This window comes from Molossus molossus, unplaced genomic scaffold (genome assembly GCF_014108415.1).
Source record: "Molossus molossus isolate mMolMol1 unplaced genomic scaffold, mMolMol1.p scaffold_m16_p_18, whole genome shotgun sequence".
Classification (NCBI taxonomy): Eukaryota; Metazoa; Chordata; class Mammalia; order Chiroptera; family Molossidae; genus Molossus; species Molossus molossus.
Window position 1 is genome coordinate 35,602,230 of NW_023425353.1, and position 18,916 is coordinate 35,621,145.

Below are 18,916 nucleotides of genomic sequence, written 5' to 3' on the forward strand. Positions count from 1 at the left end.
TATTTCGTTTTGATTATTAAGGAGGTTGAACAGCTCTCCTTGTTTACTGGATTTTTGTTTTACTTCCATGAACTATCTATGTCCTTTGACCATTTTTCTTCTGAATTATCTTTTGTTATCTTTGTAGGAAATCCTTATATATTAATATTTTATGTTAACCTTCTGTCTGTTTATAGATTGTTTTCCCCCAGTCTTGTAGTCTTTTTTTTATAGGATCATTTGCCACCCAGAAATTTCATATTTTTTATCTTGTAAAATTCCTTACATTGTAAAATTCTTTATAGTTTCATGATGTTAAGATAATCTTACCTTCCCAAAAGATTATAAAAATAGTTCCCATAGTTTTAATTGAAATAAAGTATTCATCTAATGTTTTGCACTTCCTCCCACCCAGCCTCCATAATCCATAATTGTGAAATTGAATCCTGTGGCAGCCAATAGGGGCACTGAGTAACTATACATCTTTGGAGGCCCATGTTTTCTTGGAAGTACAGAAAAAAGAAGAATTTCTACAATCTTTGAGCATTTGACCTACACCAAAAAAACGATGGGTTAGAATAGATGGGTCATTTTGCAAATTTTAAGAATTTATAACAAAAAGTTAAAATAGCATCAACACTTTATAACCCACTGTTAGCTAATCATGTTCTCTCTGCTGTCACAGGAGCTTGTACACATGTCTTGTCCTCCCTACAAGACTCCTCTCTGTCTCTTAAAGGGAAGAACCTTCTTATTCACCCTGTGCCGTCATCTACTAAAATACTCTGAGTATAAAGATTTTGGAATATTTGATTAAATTAATTCAATCTTATAGAAATCTAATTAAAACTAAATTATTTAAAATATTATAGACTTTATAATGAAAAGATACTGTAAACATAATAATTATTATCATAATAAAAACAGCATCTAACTCTTTTTGTGTACTTACTAAATGCCAAGCACTACGCTAAGCCCTTTATATATATTCTCTCTACTAAGTACACGGATTTATATATATTTTACCACATGAATAATATAAAAAATATCTTCCAGTCGCTGGAGTGGAGAGTCATGATTTGCTCCCTCCCATCACTATATTTGAGAAAGTTTCTGCAGAAAAATCATTCCATATTTGATCTTAACTCCCTCTGTACAATATCAATATTTACAAAGTGGTTTCTTTAAAGGCTTGGATAGCAGAAAAACTTAAGTTTCTATTTATGTACCTCATGTAAACCCACTTCCAGTTTCATCACCATTTCAGAAAGATGACGATTTTCTAACTTGAGTGACTCCAGCTGATTCAAAATCTCCTGGGAAGGGAAAAGCAGAAAATACAAATAAACAGAACTAACAAATAAATACATCTTACAAAATGTTTTTGCATGTAATTTTCATTAGGCAAAGTTACATTCTTCATTGATATATATATATTTTCTAAAAAGAGTTTTTAAAAAGGTGTTTCAAGATGAATTAACATACACGTAATTAAAAATACTATTCTAAGAAGATGAATCAAGGTCACTGGCAAATCCCGGACCACTCTCCTGCGTTGGCCTCCTCGGCTTGGCTTCCACCTGCAGCAGCATGCAGACCGCACTCGTTTCACAAAGTAACACCTTCTTTCCAGTCCTCGTTCTCCTCAGCTTTTCTGCCTGACCAAAAAGTCCTGCCTTCCTGCTTCCTTAGTGAAAACGGTTTCCTTCCTTAGTGCTACTATTTTTTTTTTAGTTCCATGTTAACGCCTTTTTTACCTTAGATGAGTAATACCCTAAGTTTGGTTCAAGTCACTGCCCTTCGTACTCTATGCTTTCTCATTATAATCTCCAAGTCTCTTAGGATGTTTCAAATGCCAACTTCCTGCAAAGACTTCCACAGCTAAATGTCTTATCCAGGCTATAATCTTGAACTCTAAGCCCTCCGTGGAACTATTAGATATTTCCATATGAAAGTCCAGTCTTCATCACAAGCCAAATGTGCCAAACTAGTGTCCCCTCTACCAGCTTTCCTATTTTGTATTCCTTTCATACAAATGCATTATCCTCCCCAAACTGTTCCCTGTCTTTTCTCTATTTCACTAAAGTGTATCACTTTCCACTAAGTTGCCCAAGCTGGAATCAAGTGACATCTTTCTTTAACTCTGTCTAACTCACCCTCCCCACCCAATTAAATACAAAGCCCTGCCAGTTTTACCAGCCAAATATCTCCAGAATTCATCCATTTCCTTCTACCTCACGCCACTATCTGAATGTTAAAACAGCATCTGTGTGGTTTCTCTGCCCCTCTGCTTCTTCCCCATGTGAGGGCTATAGAGATCTTTTAACCTAAGATAGTACTCAAACTCGTAAAAAGGACTGACGGGACCCTTCGGAAGCTAGTCCCTGCTTTCCAGTCTCCTCCATTGTCACTGGCCCCACCTGTACTCTAGTGTGTCACAGAGAGCATGTCACACTCTCACCACTCCCCACTGCAACAGTCTCTTTACCTGTCTGTGTCCACTCCCACCTGCCCACCAGTCCTCACAACGCCTGTTACCCAGCATGCTCTCAGCTCAAAGCAGGTGCCTAATAAAAATGTACTGAATTAAATGCTCTAAAAATTACATCTTTAATAAATTCAATCTCCAAAAACAAATTTCCAGTAGAAGGGGGGTTTGTGCGAGTGTCACCTTGTGCTCTACGGCTTTTTCTTCTGCCTTTTCCATCTCTGCTTTGAGTCGCTTTTCCAAGTCACAGGAAGAACTTCTGGCGGAAGCAAGGGTGACATCTCGCTGATGTAACTCCCGAGTTAAGTGGGAGATTTCTGTCTTCATTCCTTCTAGTGCAGAACTGTAACTTTGGTCAGCCTGTAAAATCTGGTCTTTCAACTACAAAGAAACAAAACACAAAGCATGAAAGATTAAGAAAAAGCACTGATAGAAAAACATATTAATAGTTAAAATAATATGGTAATTTTTACCTTTCTTCAAGACATGAATTGTTTCCTAGACTAAATCTGCAGAAAATTGGCAATTTACCAAGTTGCATTTCTGTACTAAGGTCAGCTAGTTATACCCACAATCAATTATTATATCTCAAAACAGGAGAGCTAGGTGATTCAAACACTGAGAACCAGTATCAAAGTCCATGCACACAGTATTTAGAGAACAGCACCTGGGACCTTCATTCTTTTCTTAGCTATAAATTTTAAAATTTTGTTAACATGGTTTCCTGGTCCACAGAAGATAATAGAAAGATGAAAAGAGAAAGGCTAGAAGTACTCTCAAAGAAGTAATAAAAAATATGAGTCAACAAACAGGATGGCCAGAGCCCATTACTGCAGAGACAAACAGTTCTGCACACTTCCATAGTCAGTAAGAATATAGCTCTGGCCGGTTTGCTCAGTGGTTAGAGTGTCGGCCCACTGACCAATGAGTCGTGGGTTTGATTCTGGTCAAGGGCACATACTTCAGTTGTGGTTTGTCCCCAGCCCTGGTCAGGGTTGTGCGGGAGGCAGCCAGTCAATGTGTCCCTCTCACATAAATGTTTCTCTCTCTCTCTCTTCCTCCCACTCTATCTGAAGATAGATGAAAAAATATCCTCAGGTGAGGATTTAAAAAAGAAAAGAAAAGAAAAGAAAAGAAAAGGAAGAGAAGAGAAGAGAAGAGAAGAGAAGAGAAGAGAAGAGAAGAGAAGAGAAGAGAAGAGAAGAGAAGAGAAGAGAAGAGAAGAGAAGAGAAGAGAAAAGAAAATTAACTATACCACAGCACAGAGGAGGAGACATATCCATAACCACCTTTAGTCAGTAAGACAATATTAAATGCTAGCTCCTATATTATCTTTTTGCAAGCAGGAAAGTGTGTGTCTTTAGAAATGTTCTCATAAAAATATGTTTAAAATAAAGTTTTAGAGTACACAGAGAGAAGGTTTCAATTATCTTGAAAATGTGTATATGGCATCCCTGAGGATGACAAAATGACACTTTGCCCACACACATCCCAGGTGCTCTCCTACTCCTGAATGCCAAGTGGCCCTCTGGGCTACATGTCTCTCCCAATAAAAATAACTCCTGCAACTTCCCAACCCACGGCTCAATCACAAGGACAAACAACTCTGGATCCCAAGCACACAGACGTTTACCTTCTTAATCTCTGCCCTGTACTCATTGTTATGTACTTCCATCTTCTTCAGTTCCTCATATTTTTCCATTAGTTCTTGGCTCAGCTGTTTACACGTTTTACTCACAGATTCCAAGCTGTATGACAAAAACATGTGTGACATATTTAAACTAGAACCCTGAAACCCACAAAATAAACTATTTACTTTCTGATGTCCAAAATGTATCTCGAACATCACCTCAAACCCCAAATTAAAACTCATTTCCAATTTCCTTATCACCAGAGGCAGCTAAATCCAATTCAAACTTTTGGAGATATTTTGATTTTTGTGTTTACCTACAGTTTCCTTCCTTTTGCTTAAAATGTAACTGGTTCTAAAGACTGCAGCTAATTTCTCCTCTAGTGGTACGGGAGCTCCAATCATAATCTAAGTCCCCACTACACTTGATTACAATTCCATTCTGACACAGCTGCTAGAGAAATCATCTTAAAAGAGTTTCTAACTTGTCACCCTCACTTATGAATCAATCCCTTATCAGATATAAGACCTCAAGGACACCCTACTTCTCTTATCTCACTGCTCATTTCTACTAATAAAATGTTTTTGCTTCTAAATCAACAGGCTTTACTTTCTACCATGTGCCATTTGGGCACCTGACTTCCTGTCTCTGCGCATACCATCCCCTTGAACACAAAGTACCTTCCTCTCCTGCCTGACAATGGATGGTCAACGTCCTTTCAAAAATCAAATCATCTTTACCTGATAGAGCTGCCCCAACCGTCATTCCCCTGATGACCTTAAATACAGTTCATTTTCCACTTTTATAGTGTACAAATTTTCTACCTTAAATCTACTACTATAAATTGCTCTCAGGTCCTGTACCGTGTATATTTTGTCTCTCGAACTACAAATTCTATGATTAAAATAATGTCTTTTACTTCTTATTTCTCTCTAGCTTTGCCTACCATTCCCTCAGCCCTGGGATCATTTGGTTCTAGACTATTCAATAAATGCTTAGTAACTACCTAGATTATTTAACTAATATGGCCAACTTACCAACTAAGCTATCAATAAAAAATACAATTTTTACAATGCAACAATACCAAGCAAAATAGAGACAGATTCATAGATAGAGAGCAGGCAGACAGTTCAGGGTTGAGGGGTGGTAATTAAGCAAAAAAGAAAAGAAGAGAGAGAACTCAGGGACATGGACAACAGTGTGGTGACTGCTAGGGTGAAGGGCAATAGGTGGGCATGGAAGAGGGCATAGAGGGGAAAAATGATGGTGGAAAAAAATCAAATAAAATTTAAAAACAATAATAGTAAAATCAAAGAATAAAACCAGCAAAAGAGAAAAACAAACAAACAAAAAACAAAAATAGCCCGGCCGGTGTGGCTCAGTGGTTGAGCATCAACCCATGCACCAAGAGATCATGAGTTCAATCCCTGGTCGAGGCACATGCCCAGGTTGTGGGCCCGAACCCCAGTAGGGGGCATGCAGGAGGCGGCCAGTCAATGTTCTCTCTCATCAGTGTTTCTATCTCTCTCTCTCCCTCTCCTTTCCTCTAAAATGAATAAAGAAAAAAAATTAAAAGAATAACATCCTTTAAAAAAAAAAAAAATACCATCTTTACCATACAACAACACAAAAACAATTATTTAAATTTCTCCAGTTAAGGAATGTTGAATTCAAAGTGAACAACATAAATAAAGTAACTGAAACACTCTTTCTCTAGTTGCCTTTTGCTATAAAAAAAGAATTTTTTAAAACCATTGTTTTAATACTGAACACTGGTGTTTATATCCATTCATTACAATTTTACCTATTTCTAAAAATCCTAGAGTGCTCATTTTTTGGTCCTTAGTATGTCAAATCCTGAGTTAGACAGATCAGAGATCACCTGTCCTACCGACAGGTGGGAAAATCGGGGCCCAAAGAGGCTGCGTGTTCAAGGTCACACTGCACAGAGCAGAGAGGCAAGTCTCCAGAGCCGAAGGAGAGCACAGTAAAACACACACATAACAGACTCACAGAAGCTAATCGATGGGAAAATCTATGATAAAAATGTAAAACAGAATAAGATTTAATTAATTTATTCACTCTAAAGTTTGCTGGATTCTCAATGATGACAACCAGGAATATCTTAAGTATTCCAAGGTGAAAACGAAATAAAGCAAAAACTACATGCATGTGTGTAGGCATGTATATTTAATATGTAAAGAAAATACTTGGTGGTTTCCAAAAACAGAAATAAAAGTAAAAACAGAAATGTATTACTTAAAAATAAACTTAAAAGGGTAAAACCAGAGTTTTTGTCATTTGTCTAAAGGCTAATAGTTAATTTATTTTATCTTTTAGATATAGAAAACGTTAAAAGTGTAAAAATGATCATGATTCGTGTTTAAAATAAAATATCAAACTCTCCCCAGTCAAAAAGTTTAGAGGTATGACAAACAAAGTTCACAAGTATGACAACAATACAAGTGAGCAGCGCATAGCACGGCACAAGTCAGGATAAAACCAGCACCCAGGGCAATACCAGTAGCATTTCAGAACAGAGGGAAGGAGCCCCTCGTGTCCAGTGTGACTCGCCAAGGGCAGCTCCAGAGAGGTGGCTGGTGGAGAGAACGCATAACTGAAGGGGTTCCACACAGGTGGAAGGTGAAGAAGTACCGACAGTCACTACCCACAACTCTTTCGAAGAATTTGGTTTTGAAAGAGAGCAGAGAAATATAGAAGCAACTTGATGGGGATACAGGATTAAAGGAAGGTTTCATTTTTTCCCAAGACGGGAAATATTAAAGCATATTTTATACCACTGGAAAAATTATCAGAGAGAAAGAACTTTATGTTGCAAAAGAGAAGAGAAAAAACTGTGGAAAGAGTACAGAAGTGGAAGCACAGACATGTGACCCATCAACTAGTCCCCTGTAACAGATTATGGGTACAGATGCAGGCAGGCTAGTAGATCTGGTGGCAGAAAGGTTAAGAAGTTCTTCAATTGCTTCCATTTTCTCAAAGAAATAAGTTAGGCCACATGTGGACCTAGAGAGTTTTCACTGAACATTATATTAGTTTACTTTATCAGTATAATGATCAACATCATTTCTAACAACGTGACCATTTTGAAATGTGCATGCAAGTATCTACCTGCTTTCCAGACGAGTCACCTCTGCTTGCAGAAGCTCCTCACTCGTGTGGGTGAAATCCAGCTGGGATAGCACGTTGTCCAAGACCTGCTCTTGAGAGGTATACCGCCTTTCTGTCTGAGACTCCTCCAGCGACCTGTGAAAGGACACAAGTGGACTATTTTAAAGCTCTTTAATCCTTGCAAACAAAAATAAAACACATTCAAATGTTCCAATTGTTTTTGGTAACGAAATTCTTCGGGAGTCTTCAGTTTGTCTCCTGCTTTAGGAAAAGAACACTGGAGGACAAGTGTCAGCAGCAGTTTACTCCTTTCCCAACTGGAACGTGGCCTGGTTTTCAAGGGGAAAGACAAAATGACAAAAATCACTTTGCTGACACTTGATACCTTGAGTCAAAGAAAATGGAAAATTACTGAAGAGTTCTGGCAAGAACAGAAATGTGTACAGCTCCTTCTACTTGTTTCTACTACAAACCACACAGCAGTAATTCATATCAGAAATAAAATCAGTTTTAGGGATTTTTTTTTTTGAAGGTCCATCTCAAAGCTGGCTTATCAATGATAATCAGCTAATAATCATGACCCAATCTACCAAGGAAGGGAGGCCTTCCAGGAGATGTGGACTATAATTCCTTTCACATGTAGTTTGGCCAAGGGTACAGATTGACCAAGGGGTTCCTAATTTCTAAACACCAGAATCTCTAGGTTAGGAACCCAAACTGGAGGCAGAAAAGACAAACCACACTAAATTTTAACTCAATTAAAACTGAGTAAGAAAATCTATAATATAATCAAACACAAAATTATAAACATGCAACATTAAAACTGGTGTTTGGTGTCAAAACACCAAGTGGCTAAGATTAATAATATTTAAGATGAAATATACCTTATGGCCTCTCCTGTGTGTTGCATGTCTGTTGCCTTTAATTTTGCTTGTAGCTTCTCCTTTTGCATTTTTGCCTCATGGATGAAATTTTCTTGAGACTGAAGAGTTGCTTTCAGTTGTCTCTTTTCTTCCTGCAGCAACTACAAAATACTCAGAAAAAAAAGTCAGATGTTATTACAATTCTTCTATTTCAAGAGAAAAGGAAACCAGGGAATCAGACTGTAAGTTATATAACAGACACAATATTAATAAGACTATCAATATCTGATCTATCAACCACAGAATAGGAAAGAAACCACAGATTTTGGAAATAATTCTAGGTTAATTATTCTCTCCTGAAACATATATACACACATTTCCCCAATTACAGTAATTTTAAATCACACCTCTAACAGTTTTTCAGATTCCCTCAATTTTTCTTCTTTTTGCCGCTGCTCTTGCGTAACAGTCATATTGGTTCCAACCAAATCATTGACCCTCATGGTGAGGCGCTCTATTTCTAACTCATTGGCACAGATAGTGTCATTGGCCCGCTCCAGCTTACTGCTCAGGTGCTGAATTTCCGACTGGCGGGACAGCTCCACGGACTCTAATTTCTGTTTCCGATTGGCAAGCTGGGCCTAGAAACACACAGATTACCAATAGGTCAGAGTAAAATGATAGAAGAATAATCAATGAAAAAGGAAAACTAAAATGAAACTGAGTTTTACTTCCGTGAGAACATAAAGCATTATTATCTCATTAAAAACATAACCCATTCAAATCTACTAGATTTATTAATAAACTAATTTCACAAAGTAGCAGGATACAAAATTAACATCAAGAAATAGGCCCTGGCCAGTTTGGCTCAGCGGACCAGAGAGTCCCGGGTTCGGTTCCCACTAAGTGCACGTGCCTCGGCTGCACTCTGTCCCAGGCCCTGGTTAGGGTCATGTGGGTGGAAACCACTCGATGTGTCTCTTTCACATTGATGTTTCTCTCTCTCTTTCCTCCCTCTATCCCTCCCTTTTTCCCTCCCACTCTATCTGAAGATAAATGCAAAAATGTCTCCGGGTGAGGATAAAAAAAAAAAAAAAAGAAATCGATGGCATTCTTATACACCAATAATGAACTCACAGAAAGAGAAACAAAAAAAGCAATCCCATTTACCACTACAGCAAAGCAATTAAGATACCTAGGAATAAACTTAACCAAAGAAGTAAAGGACTTATTTGCAGAAAACTACAGGACACTGAAAAAAGAAATAGAAGAAGATAATATAAAAAAGTGGAAACACATATCTTGTTCATGGATTGGAAAAATTAACATCATTAAAATGCCCATATTACCCAAAGCAATCTACAGATTCAATGCAATCCCCATCAAAATACCAACAACATATTTCATAGAACTAAAATAAATACTCCAACAGTTTATATGGAACCAAAAAAGTCCCCAAATAGCCACAGCAATCTTGAAAAAGAAGAACAAAGTAGGAGGGATCACGATACTGGATTTCAGGTAATACTACAAAGCCATTATAATCAAAACAGCCTGGTACTGGCACAAGAACAGGCATATAGATCAATGGAACAGAATAAGAAATGCGGGAATAAACCCAAGACATTATGCTAAATTAATATTTGACAAAGGTGGCAAGAGCATACAATGGAGTCAAGACAGCCTCTTTAATAAATGGTGTTGGGAAAATTGGACATCTACATGCAAAAAAATGAAACTAGACTACCAATTTACACCATACATAAGAATAAACTCAAAATGCGTAAAAGACTTAATTGTAACTCGTGAATCCATAAACATTCTAGAAGAAAATGTAGGCAACAAAATTTCAGACATCACACGCGGCAGAATTTTCCCTGATACAACACCTAAGGCAAGAGAAACAAAGGAGAAAATGAACACATGGGATTACATCAAACTCAAAAGCTTCTGCACAGCAAAAGAAACAACCATCAAAATGGGAAGAGAACCCACCACATGGGAGAGCATAACTGCCAACAATACATCAGATAAGGGGTTAATTTCCAAAATATATAGAGTACTCATACAACTCAACAAACAGAAGACAAAGAACCCAATTAAAAAATGGGCAAAGGACAGTAATCCCACTTCTAGGAATATACCCGAAGAAGCCTGAAACACCAATCAGAAAGAATATATGTACCCCCATGTTTGTAGCAGCACTGTTTACAATAGCTAAGATCTGGAAACAGCCCAAGTGTCCATCAGTAGACGAATGGATAAAAAAGCTTTGGTACATATACACAATGGAGTACTACACAGCTATAAGAAGAAAGATCTCTTATCCTTTGAGATGACATGGAGGGACCTGGAAAGTATTATCCTAAGCGAAACAAGCCAAACAGAGAAAGACAAGTATCATATGATCTCACTTATGTGTGGAATATAATGAACATAACAGTCTGAGGAATGGGGTAGTCCCAGTGACGTGGAAGTGGGGTACAGACTGACAATCTCCAGAAGAAGGGGTGGTGGGGGAGAGGTAAACCACAGAACTTATATGCATGTATGCATGAACAATGTACATGGACAACAAAGCTGGGGACGGGGCAGGGAGGGATGGGGAGGGGGGAATCAGTCGGGGAAAAAGGAAAAACATCTGTAACAAAAATTAATTAATTAATTAATTAAAATAATTAAATAAATAATTAATTTAAAAAATGGGCAGAGGACCTAAATAGACACCTCTCCAAAAAAGACATACAAATGGCCAAGATACATATGAAAAAATGTCATTAATCATCAGAGAGATGCAAATTAAAACAACTAGGAGGTATCACCTCACAGCTGCCAGAAAGGCTGCCATCAACAAATCATTAAACAATAAGTGCTGGCGAGGGTGTGGAGAAAAGGGGACTCTAGTACACTGCTGGTGGGAATGCTGACTGATGCAGCCACTATGGAAAACAATATGGTGTTACCTCAAAAAGTTAAAAATTGAACTGCCATTTGACCCAGTGATCCTAAGAAGCCTGAAACACCAATCAGAAAGAATATATGTACCCCTATGTTCATAGCAGCACTATTTACAATTGCTAAGATCTGGAAATAGCCAAAATGTCCATCAATAGATAAGTGGAAAAAAGACAGTGGTACCCATACACAATGGAACACTATGCAGCTGTAAGAAAGATCTCTTATCCTTTGAGACGACATGAAGGGACCTGGAGAGTATTATGCTAAGTGAAATAAGCCAATCAGAGAAAGACAAATACCACACGATCTCACTTATTTGTGGAATATAATAAACCAAAAAAGCTGATGAACAAAATAGACCAAGAGACATAGAAAGGAGTATGGTTCAGACTGACAAACTTCAGAGGTGGGGGGTGGGGGAGATAAACTAAAGAACTTATATGCATGTATGCATAACCAATGGCCATAGACAACAATGCTTGGTTGGGGGGTGGGAAGGAATAGGGAGGGGGTTGTCTAGGGGGAAAAAGGAGAAAAATCTGTAACAAAAATAAATAAATTAAAAAAAAAGATTCAAACAAACAAAAAATATATATATAACCCATTCATGGTTTAAAAAACAAAAAAACAAAAAAAAACCTCTCATGATAGAAACTAGGCCTAGAGGGGAACTGTCTCAAATTGATAAAGACTATCTATAAAAACCATAATGCTACAGCACAGGGAATATAGTCAATAATATTGTAATAACTATATATGGTGGGTACTACACTTATCAAGGGGATTACTTCATAGGTTATATAAATGTCTAACCACTATGCTGTACACCTTAACTAATATCAAATTGAATGCAGCTGTAAAAGAAATATAAAAAGAGTTAAAAAACAAACAAATACGCTCTGGCCAGTTTGGCTCAGCAGTTAGAGCGTCGGCCTGCGGTCCGGAGCGACCCGGGTTCGGTTCCCGCTAAGGGCACGTACTTCGGTTGCAGTTTGTCCCCAGCCCTGGTTGGTCGTGTGGGTGGCAGCCACTCGATGTGTCCCTTCACGTCGATGTTTCTCTCTCTCTCTCCCTTCCTCTCTCTCCCTCCCACTCTATCTGTACAAAAAATGGAAAAATATCCTCGGGTGAGGATAAAAAAATAAATAAATAAATAAAAAATAAAAACCGTACAGCTAACATTATACTTAATGGAGAAACCTGAAGCTTTCTCATTAAGATCAGGTATAAGGCAAGGTTGTTCCCTCTCACCACTCCTTTCAACATCACACTGGATGTCCTTGCTGACACAATAAGGCAATAAAAGAAAATAAAAGGTATGCAGGTTGAGAAGGAAGACATACAACTGTCTTTATTCACAGATAACATGATCATGTACAAAATCTGAAAGAATCAACAAAAAGAACTCCTGAAATTAAAAAGCAATTATAGCAGTGTTGCAGATATAAGGTGAACATATAAAAAAAGAAATTCCTTTCCTAGAATTTATATTAACATCTGAAAAATTAAATAAGTATAAATCTGACAAAATATGTACAAGATCTATATGAAGAAAACTACAAAACTGATGAATAAAATCAAAGAATAAATAAATAAATGGGGAGATAGTCCATGTTCATGGATAGGAAAATTCAATATTGTCTGGATGTCAGTTCTTCTCAATGTGAACTATGAATTTAACATATCAATCAAATCCCATCAAGTTACTTTATGGATATCAACAAACTGATTCTAACGTTTATATAAAGGCAAAAGACTAAGACAATAGAAATATCCTAAAAGAAAAATGAGCAAAGGACACAAACAATTTACAAAAGAATGGAAAGGGCCATAAGTAGATGAAAAAAAAGTTCAACCTCATTCATAATTAAAGAAATACAAATTAAAATGAATAAATCAGATACCATTGTTTTTCACCTATCAGTTTGGCAAAGTCAAGACTAAAAGCAGGGGAAATTAAAAGTAATAGTGTCTAATATTGAAAGAGTATGAGAAAATGAACATTCTCAAATATTGCTTGTGAAAGTCTATAGCAACACATCTTTAGAGAGCACTTTGACAATACAGGTTAAAATCTTTAAGAATGTACAACTACGCTAATGCAACAATTTCACTTCTAGGGCCATTTCCTAAGAAAACAAACATGTACTCCTAAATGTTTAAATAAGTATGTTCTCCCAGGCACTCACATGAATGTGAGCGTAGAGCTCGCAAAAGAATGCAAGAAGTTGACAGTGAGAGAACAAGAGAGAGAGTGTGAGAGAGAAAGGAAGCCAGGGAGGAAAGCAAGCATGCAAAGGAACAAGTGGGCATGAGGACACACGTGGACATGAGTAAGCACACGTGTACTACATTAAGCTAGTTCAGATGAAATGAAAACCTCTGCCTCTCTCATTCGTTGAAGATGTCTTCAATCCTACCTGAATGATCTCTGACTGTTCAGCAAGAGCCTTCCTTTGTGCTTCCAGAGATGCTACCTGTTGCTGATAAATCAAACGTTGCTTCTCCCAGTCCAGTGATTTCTGACGAAATTCCTGAAGAGGAAATTAAGGTACTTAGCTTCTTTTTTGTTGCTAATCCTCACCCGAGGATATTTTTCCTTTTTTTTTTTTTTAGAGAGAGTGAGAGGGAAGGAGGGAGAGAAAGAGAGAGAGACCTCCAGCACAACCCTAGTGGGGATCAAACCTGCAACTCAGGTACATGCCCTTGGCCAGAATGGAACTGGAGAGAGACCCTTTGGTCAGAAGGCCCATGCTCTAACTGCTGGGCAAAAACAGGCCAGAGTGGTACTTCACTTCTTAGTGCCCCCCGTCCTTGCTGTTGCCCTTCCCAGATTCCCTTTTACTTTAATTCCCCTCCAGGTCCCTGGTGCAGGAGCACCTTTCTCCACAGCAGGAGCCCCATTGCTCACTCAGCCAAAAAGACTGTAGAGTAATACTGAATTCCTTACATGCTGTGCTTCTGGATGCCTGTCTTTCTAAATTTAACACCCTAATGGTGAACAGTATGAAACAGAGGCTAAATACTAGGTTCATGACAACTTTCATAGATTTGCTGCCACCTAAGGGTTGTTTAATTTTTCAGAAAACTGATGCTAAGATAACTAAAATTTCAAAATATGATTACAGATATCTCTCACTAGCCAAATTCTTTTTTTTTTTTTTTTTTTGTAATCCTCACCCAAGGATATGTTTTTATTGATTTTTAGAGAGAGAGAGAAGAGAGAGCAAGCAAAAAAACATCAATGTGTGAGAGAAACCTCAATCAGTTGCCTCCCAAATGTACCCTGACCAGGGATCAAACTGCAACTTAGGTATGTGTCCTGACTAGGAATCAAACCTGAAACCTTTTGGTGTATGGACGATGTTGCAACCAACTGTGCCACCAGATCAGGGTGCTATCCAAATTCTTGCTGTCCAAACCCAAAATTGAACAGATTCAAATAAATGTTCAGATAAGTCCCTTGGTAGCCCAATTCTTATTTCTCAATATTTAAATAGATCCTGATAACACAATATCCTTTGATATACAAATTTCTGTTTAATCTCAACAGAAGGACTGCAAAGACGAATAACAAGGGAAATCTGTATTAAGTTTTAACAGATATTTATTTATAACTCAAAGCAAACATTTCAAAGTTAATGATAGATCAATAGTAACTCTGAGTTACATGATCAAGAAAATGAGCCCAATATTTATGAAAACAGGGCAAATCAAAGGGAATGAAAACTCAGTCTTTTTTCCTTGTCCTCTAGGACCTTCAACTCCAGAAGTCTCATGCTAGCTTAGAGTAATTATTATTAACCAACTTTCAGATCATTGCTCGTTCATTCATTCAATCATTTATGCCTGCTAAAGTTCCAGGTGTTAGGCAATCAACAGCTAACAAAACAAACAAAAATCCCAGCCCCACTCAATGTGAGGGCAGTGTATATACTACATTAGATGGTAATGTGTGTTTTAGAGAAAACAGAGCACTGAGTGCTCAGAGTTTGGGGCTGCAATTTTATAAACAGATGACCAGACTGAGTAACTAACTTTTAATTAGACACCTAGAGAGATGGGATGAAATGATACTATTCTGGGGAGAGGAAGCGGCAAGTACAAGATACTTAAATGGAAGCATCCTGGTATGTTTAATGATGAACAAAAAGGGCTGGTGTGGCTGCAATGGAGTAAAAGGAAAAGTAAGAGGAGAAAGGTCAGAGCATTAACAAGGAGAGAGACTGTGCAGCTAATTAGGATAACTTCACCTTTTAAGAGAAGCTACTAGAAGGTTTCGGTAGAGAAGAGGACATGATTTGACTTACATTACAACAAAACCATTCCGGCTGCTGTGCTAAGAAAAGAGAGGTGGAGGGTGACTCTGAGGCTTTAGGCTTGAGCAAACTGAGGAATGGAGTTGCCATTACCTCTGTTCAATTCTGGGAATGGTGTCAGAGCGATGGGGAAGAAAAAATCAGGACTTTTATTTTAGACATGTCAAGTCTCAGACAGCTTCAGACAGTGAAGTGGAGGTGTGAAATAGGCAGTTGGAAATTATTGTTGTGAAGAAGAACGGTCAAGATTACATACATACATTTGGGAACTAACATATACACAGTGCTTAGAACTATGAAACTGAATGATCACCAAGGGGATAAGCACAGACAGAAAAAAGAGCTCCAACGACAGGACTCTAGGGTATTCCAATGTTAAAAAGTTGTAGAGCAAAACAGACTGAGAAAGAGTAGCTAACAAAGTAGGAGGAAAACCAAGCCAAACCAAGAAAAGTGTTTTAAGGAGGAGGGAGCGACAGCTGAGTCCAATGCTGCAGCTAAGATAAGGAGAGGAGGGCCGGCCACAGGCTCTAGCGATGTGGGAGTCACTGGTCACCTCATGTAAATAGCTTCTGTACTACATGGGGCAAAAGTCTTACTGAGTTGGGTGCAAGAAAAGTGGAAGAAAAAGAGACAAGTATAGATGCCTAAAGTAGTTATAAAATGAACAAGAAAAATAGGGCAATGTTCAGAGGAGGAAAAGAGAGGTCAAGAGAGGATATTTAAGAGAGGAAAAATTTGGATGTTGGTGGAAAATACCCAACAGGGAGGAAAAAACTGAGGATGCAGGAGAGAGGAAGGAAATTTGGGGAGCATGGCTTGGCATAGGGAAGGGGAGGGCATGGGCAGTTCCTCTGGCAGGAAGGCAGAGCATATGGGCACAGATGCAAACAGGTGGATAGAAAGAGTGCTGGAAGTTTGTGAAAATTCTCTTCTTACTTCTAGTTTCTCTGTGAAACAGAAAGTGAGATCATCACCCAAAGGTGAGATGTGAGGAAAAGAAAGTTTGAGAAAATAAAAGTATGAAATAGTCTGGAAAGCAGGAGAGTGAGAGGAAATACAGTATGATTCTGGGTAGCATTAGCACCCAATTGAGGTGAGTGACCATAAATTTACAAGGGTGCCAGTCAGCATGATTATTTTTTTCTGAAGCCATGTTCTGCCACACCTGGCAAGTGCAAGTGGACAGAAAGCAGGATTTAACCAGAGTTATGGTTTTGCCAAGCAAATGTGACAAAGCAAGAGAGCAGCACAGGCACTGAAGGGGAATGTAAGGATGTAACCATGGAATTTTAGCTGAGTAAGGACTGGTAAGTGAGGACATGAGGTAGATATGGAGCAGTGAGGACGTGGCAAAATTCATTCATTTTAAGGGATGGGGGTCAAGTGATTACTGAGAGTCCAGGGACTAGAGGGAGTGATTCAGGGATGGTAGTCAGAGAATGAGATGCATAGGAGGAGTGCAAGTATTGGCAATGACAATGCCTAAGGAATGGTGATGGGAATAGATGGATGAGACAGGGAGATCAAAATATCTGTGGAGGAAAGAATACCAAGAAATTCGAAGACCAAGAATATCATAAGCATCATCCTTGAGAACACTGAAAGCCTCAAGAGTTATGATAAAAGTAATGTTAGAGAGAGGGAGAGTGAACTGGGAGCTGAAACCACTGAGCCAGGGGAACCCAGGGATCAGAAGATGACTACTTTGATTGCATGTAACTGGCTGGTGATACAGGTTGATGACGTGAATATCAAAGATGGGTTTTTGAGGTAGAAAAAGACTGGTCAGGAAGTGGTAATGAGGAATTTGTGGGGGGAAGCCCCGGTATCACTGAAGAGGGCTGAAAAGGAAGCTGTATCTCTGTAGTTCTCAGATTCTAAGCTCTTCAAACATATAAAAATATTGAGATGTAGAAGAATATTAAACAGAAATTGCAATTCTAGGTACGAATAACATATTGGCATTTAACAGGTTGTTTTGAGGAGAAACATTTTAAGTAATCATAAAAAGATGTTGAACAGCCCGGCCGGCATGGCTCAGTGGTTGAGCATCGACCCATGCACCAAGAAGTGGCTGGTTCGATTCCCAGTCAGGGCACATGCCCAGGTTGTGGGCCAAATCCCCAGTGGAGGACATGCAGGAGGCGGCCAACTGATGTTCTCTTTCATCGATGTTTCTCTCTCTCTCTCCCTTTTCCTTCCTCTCTCTCTAAAATCAATAAAAAAACATTTTAAAAAGAAAAAAAAAGATGTTGAACACTGTTTTTCAAGTTACAGTCAGCTAGGGGAGCTGGGTAAAATGCAGATTCCTAGGTTCCATGCCATCCTACTGGATCAGCATCTCTGAGAGCCTAAAGAGGAGCTGGTGATTCCTAGGTGCACTGGAGAACCAATGGCAGAGACAGGGAGGGGAGTGGCAGCTCGCCAGGGGAAAAGAGGGCCAGCCCTGTGCTGCTCTTGCACTTGCTCCTGGCAATGTTAGCTCACCACCCCCTTAAGGCCTTCAGGGACTCCATACTGTATACAATAATCCAAGTCAGCAAAGAGGGATGTAGATGGCTTACTATGTCTAAATGGGAACTGAGGATAAACAATCTGATATGCATAGTACTCTGTACAGAAGAGCCATATGTTTCCAACATTTACTCAGCCCCTACTCCGATAATTAAGACAAGGACACTGCCCACCAAAAACTGCTAGTAACTGGTGGTCAATGTTTCACAATATTAGTAATTTGGGTGCAATAATCCTTCGTGTATGAAACAGTCCCCAGCATGTTTAGTGTCCCTGGTTCCTATTCCCTAAATACCAGTTTCACTCCCAGTCATTTTAACAACAAAGCAATGTCTCCATATAGTCCCAAATGCCCTTGAAGGGTGGCACTGCCCTGGGGAGAAGTACAGAGAGCTAGTAACCCCGTCAGCCACAGGGAACCATGTGATGATAGGATATATAGATCACCCTCGGCCTTTGAAATAGCTTGGCGGCAGTACTGGAGATGGCAGAAAATTGATTTCAGAAACTAGTGCTACTAGAAACAGCACTCTCCTCCAAGAAGACTGACAATCACTATGAAGAAATTATTGCTATGAACATACCTCTATTTTTCCGGTTAACCTCTCAATTTCAGACCGATCTTCCCTGTGATTTTTGGTGTTCCCTCTGAAGTCCCTTATGTGCTTTTTCTGTAGTTTTTCATAGCTTCTCTTCAGTCGGCCTAACTGTAGACACAGTTATTTCTAGACTTAAAATTTAAGAATTTGTAAACAGTGGTGGTGGAACAAACTGGCATTGTGAAAGCAAGAGCACTGCTAAACAGAACTGCTAAAAACAGATTCAGAACATGTTTGATTTGCAAATTAAAATACAAAACTCAAAACTACATATAAAACATAAACACTAGGGAAAGAAAGAATAAAGGGAAAATATATTTCCTAACAAAACTTTAATTTTTATTACGAAAGCCTTGTACTTAAGAGTCCCTCAGCTCAGCCCACACCCCAGCCAAAGCGGCAAGGCCTTGGTCCTGTGCCACTCTCCTGT

General features: G+C 38.7%; 1 protein-coding gene across 5 annotated transcripts in view; it reads right to left on the bottom strand.

Moving 5' to 3' along the window:
• The window catches only part of CEP63 (centrosomal protein 63), a 46,938-nt gene that overhangs the window by 6,604 nt on the left and 21,418 nt on the right, over window positions 1–18,916 (bottom strand). For all 5 annotated transcript variants that reach the window (XM_036266915.1, XM_036266913.1, XM_036266916.1 and 2 more), the window contains exons 5-12: window positions 18,472–18,594; window positions 13,472–13,585; window positions 8,501–8,734; window positions 8,115–8,254; window positions 7,231–7,365; window positions 4,101–4,215; window positions 2,651–2,848; window positions 1,209–1,295 (exon numbers count right to left, since the gene is read on the bottom strand). In XM_036266915.1, the coding sequence (XP_036122808.1) occupies window positions 1,209–1,295; window positions 2,651–2,848; window positions 4,101–4,215; window positions 7,231–7,365; window positions 8,115–8,254; window positions 8,501–8,734; window positions 13,472–13,585; window positions 18,472–18,594 (1,146 nt within the window). The remainder of the gene's footprint in view (window positions 1–1,208; window positions 1,296–2,650; window positions 2,849–4,100; window positions 4,216–7,230; window positions 7,366–8,114; window positions 8,255–8,500; window positions 8,735–13,471; window positions 13,586–18,471; window positions 18,595–18,916) is intronic.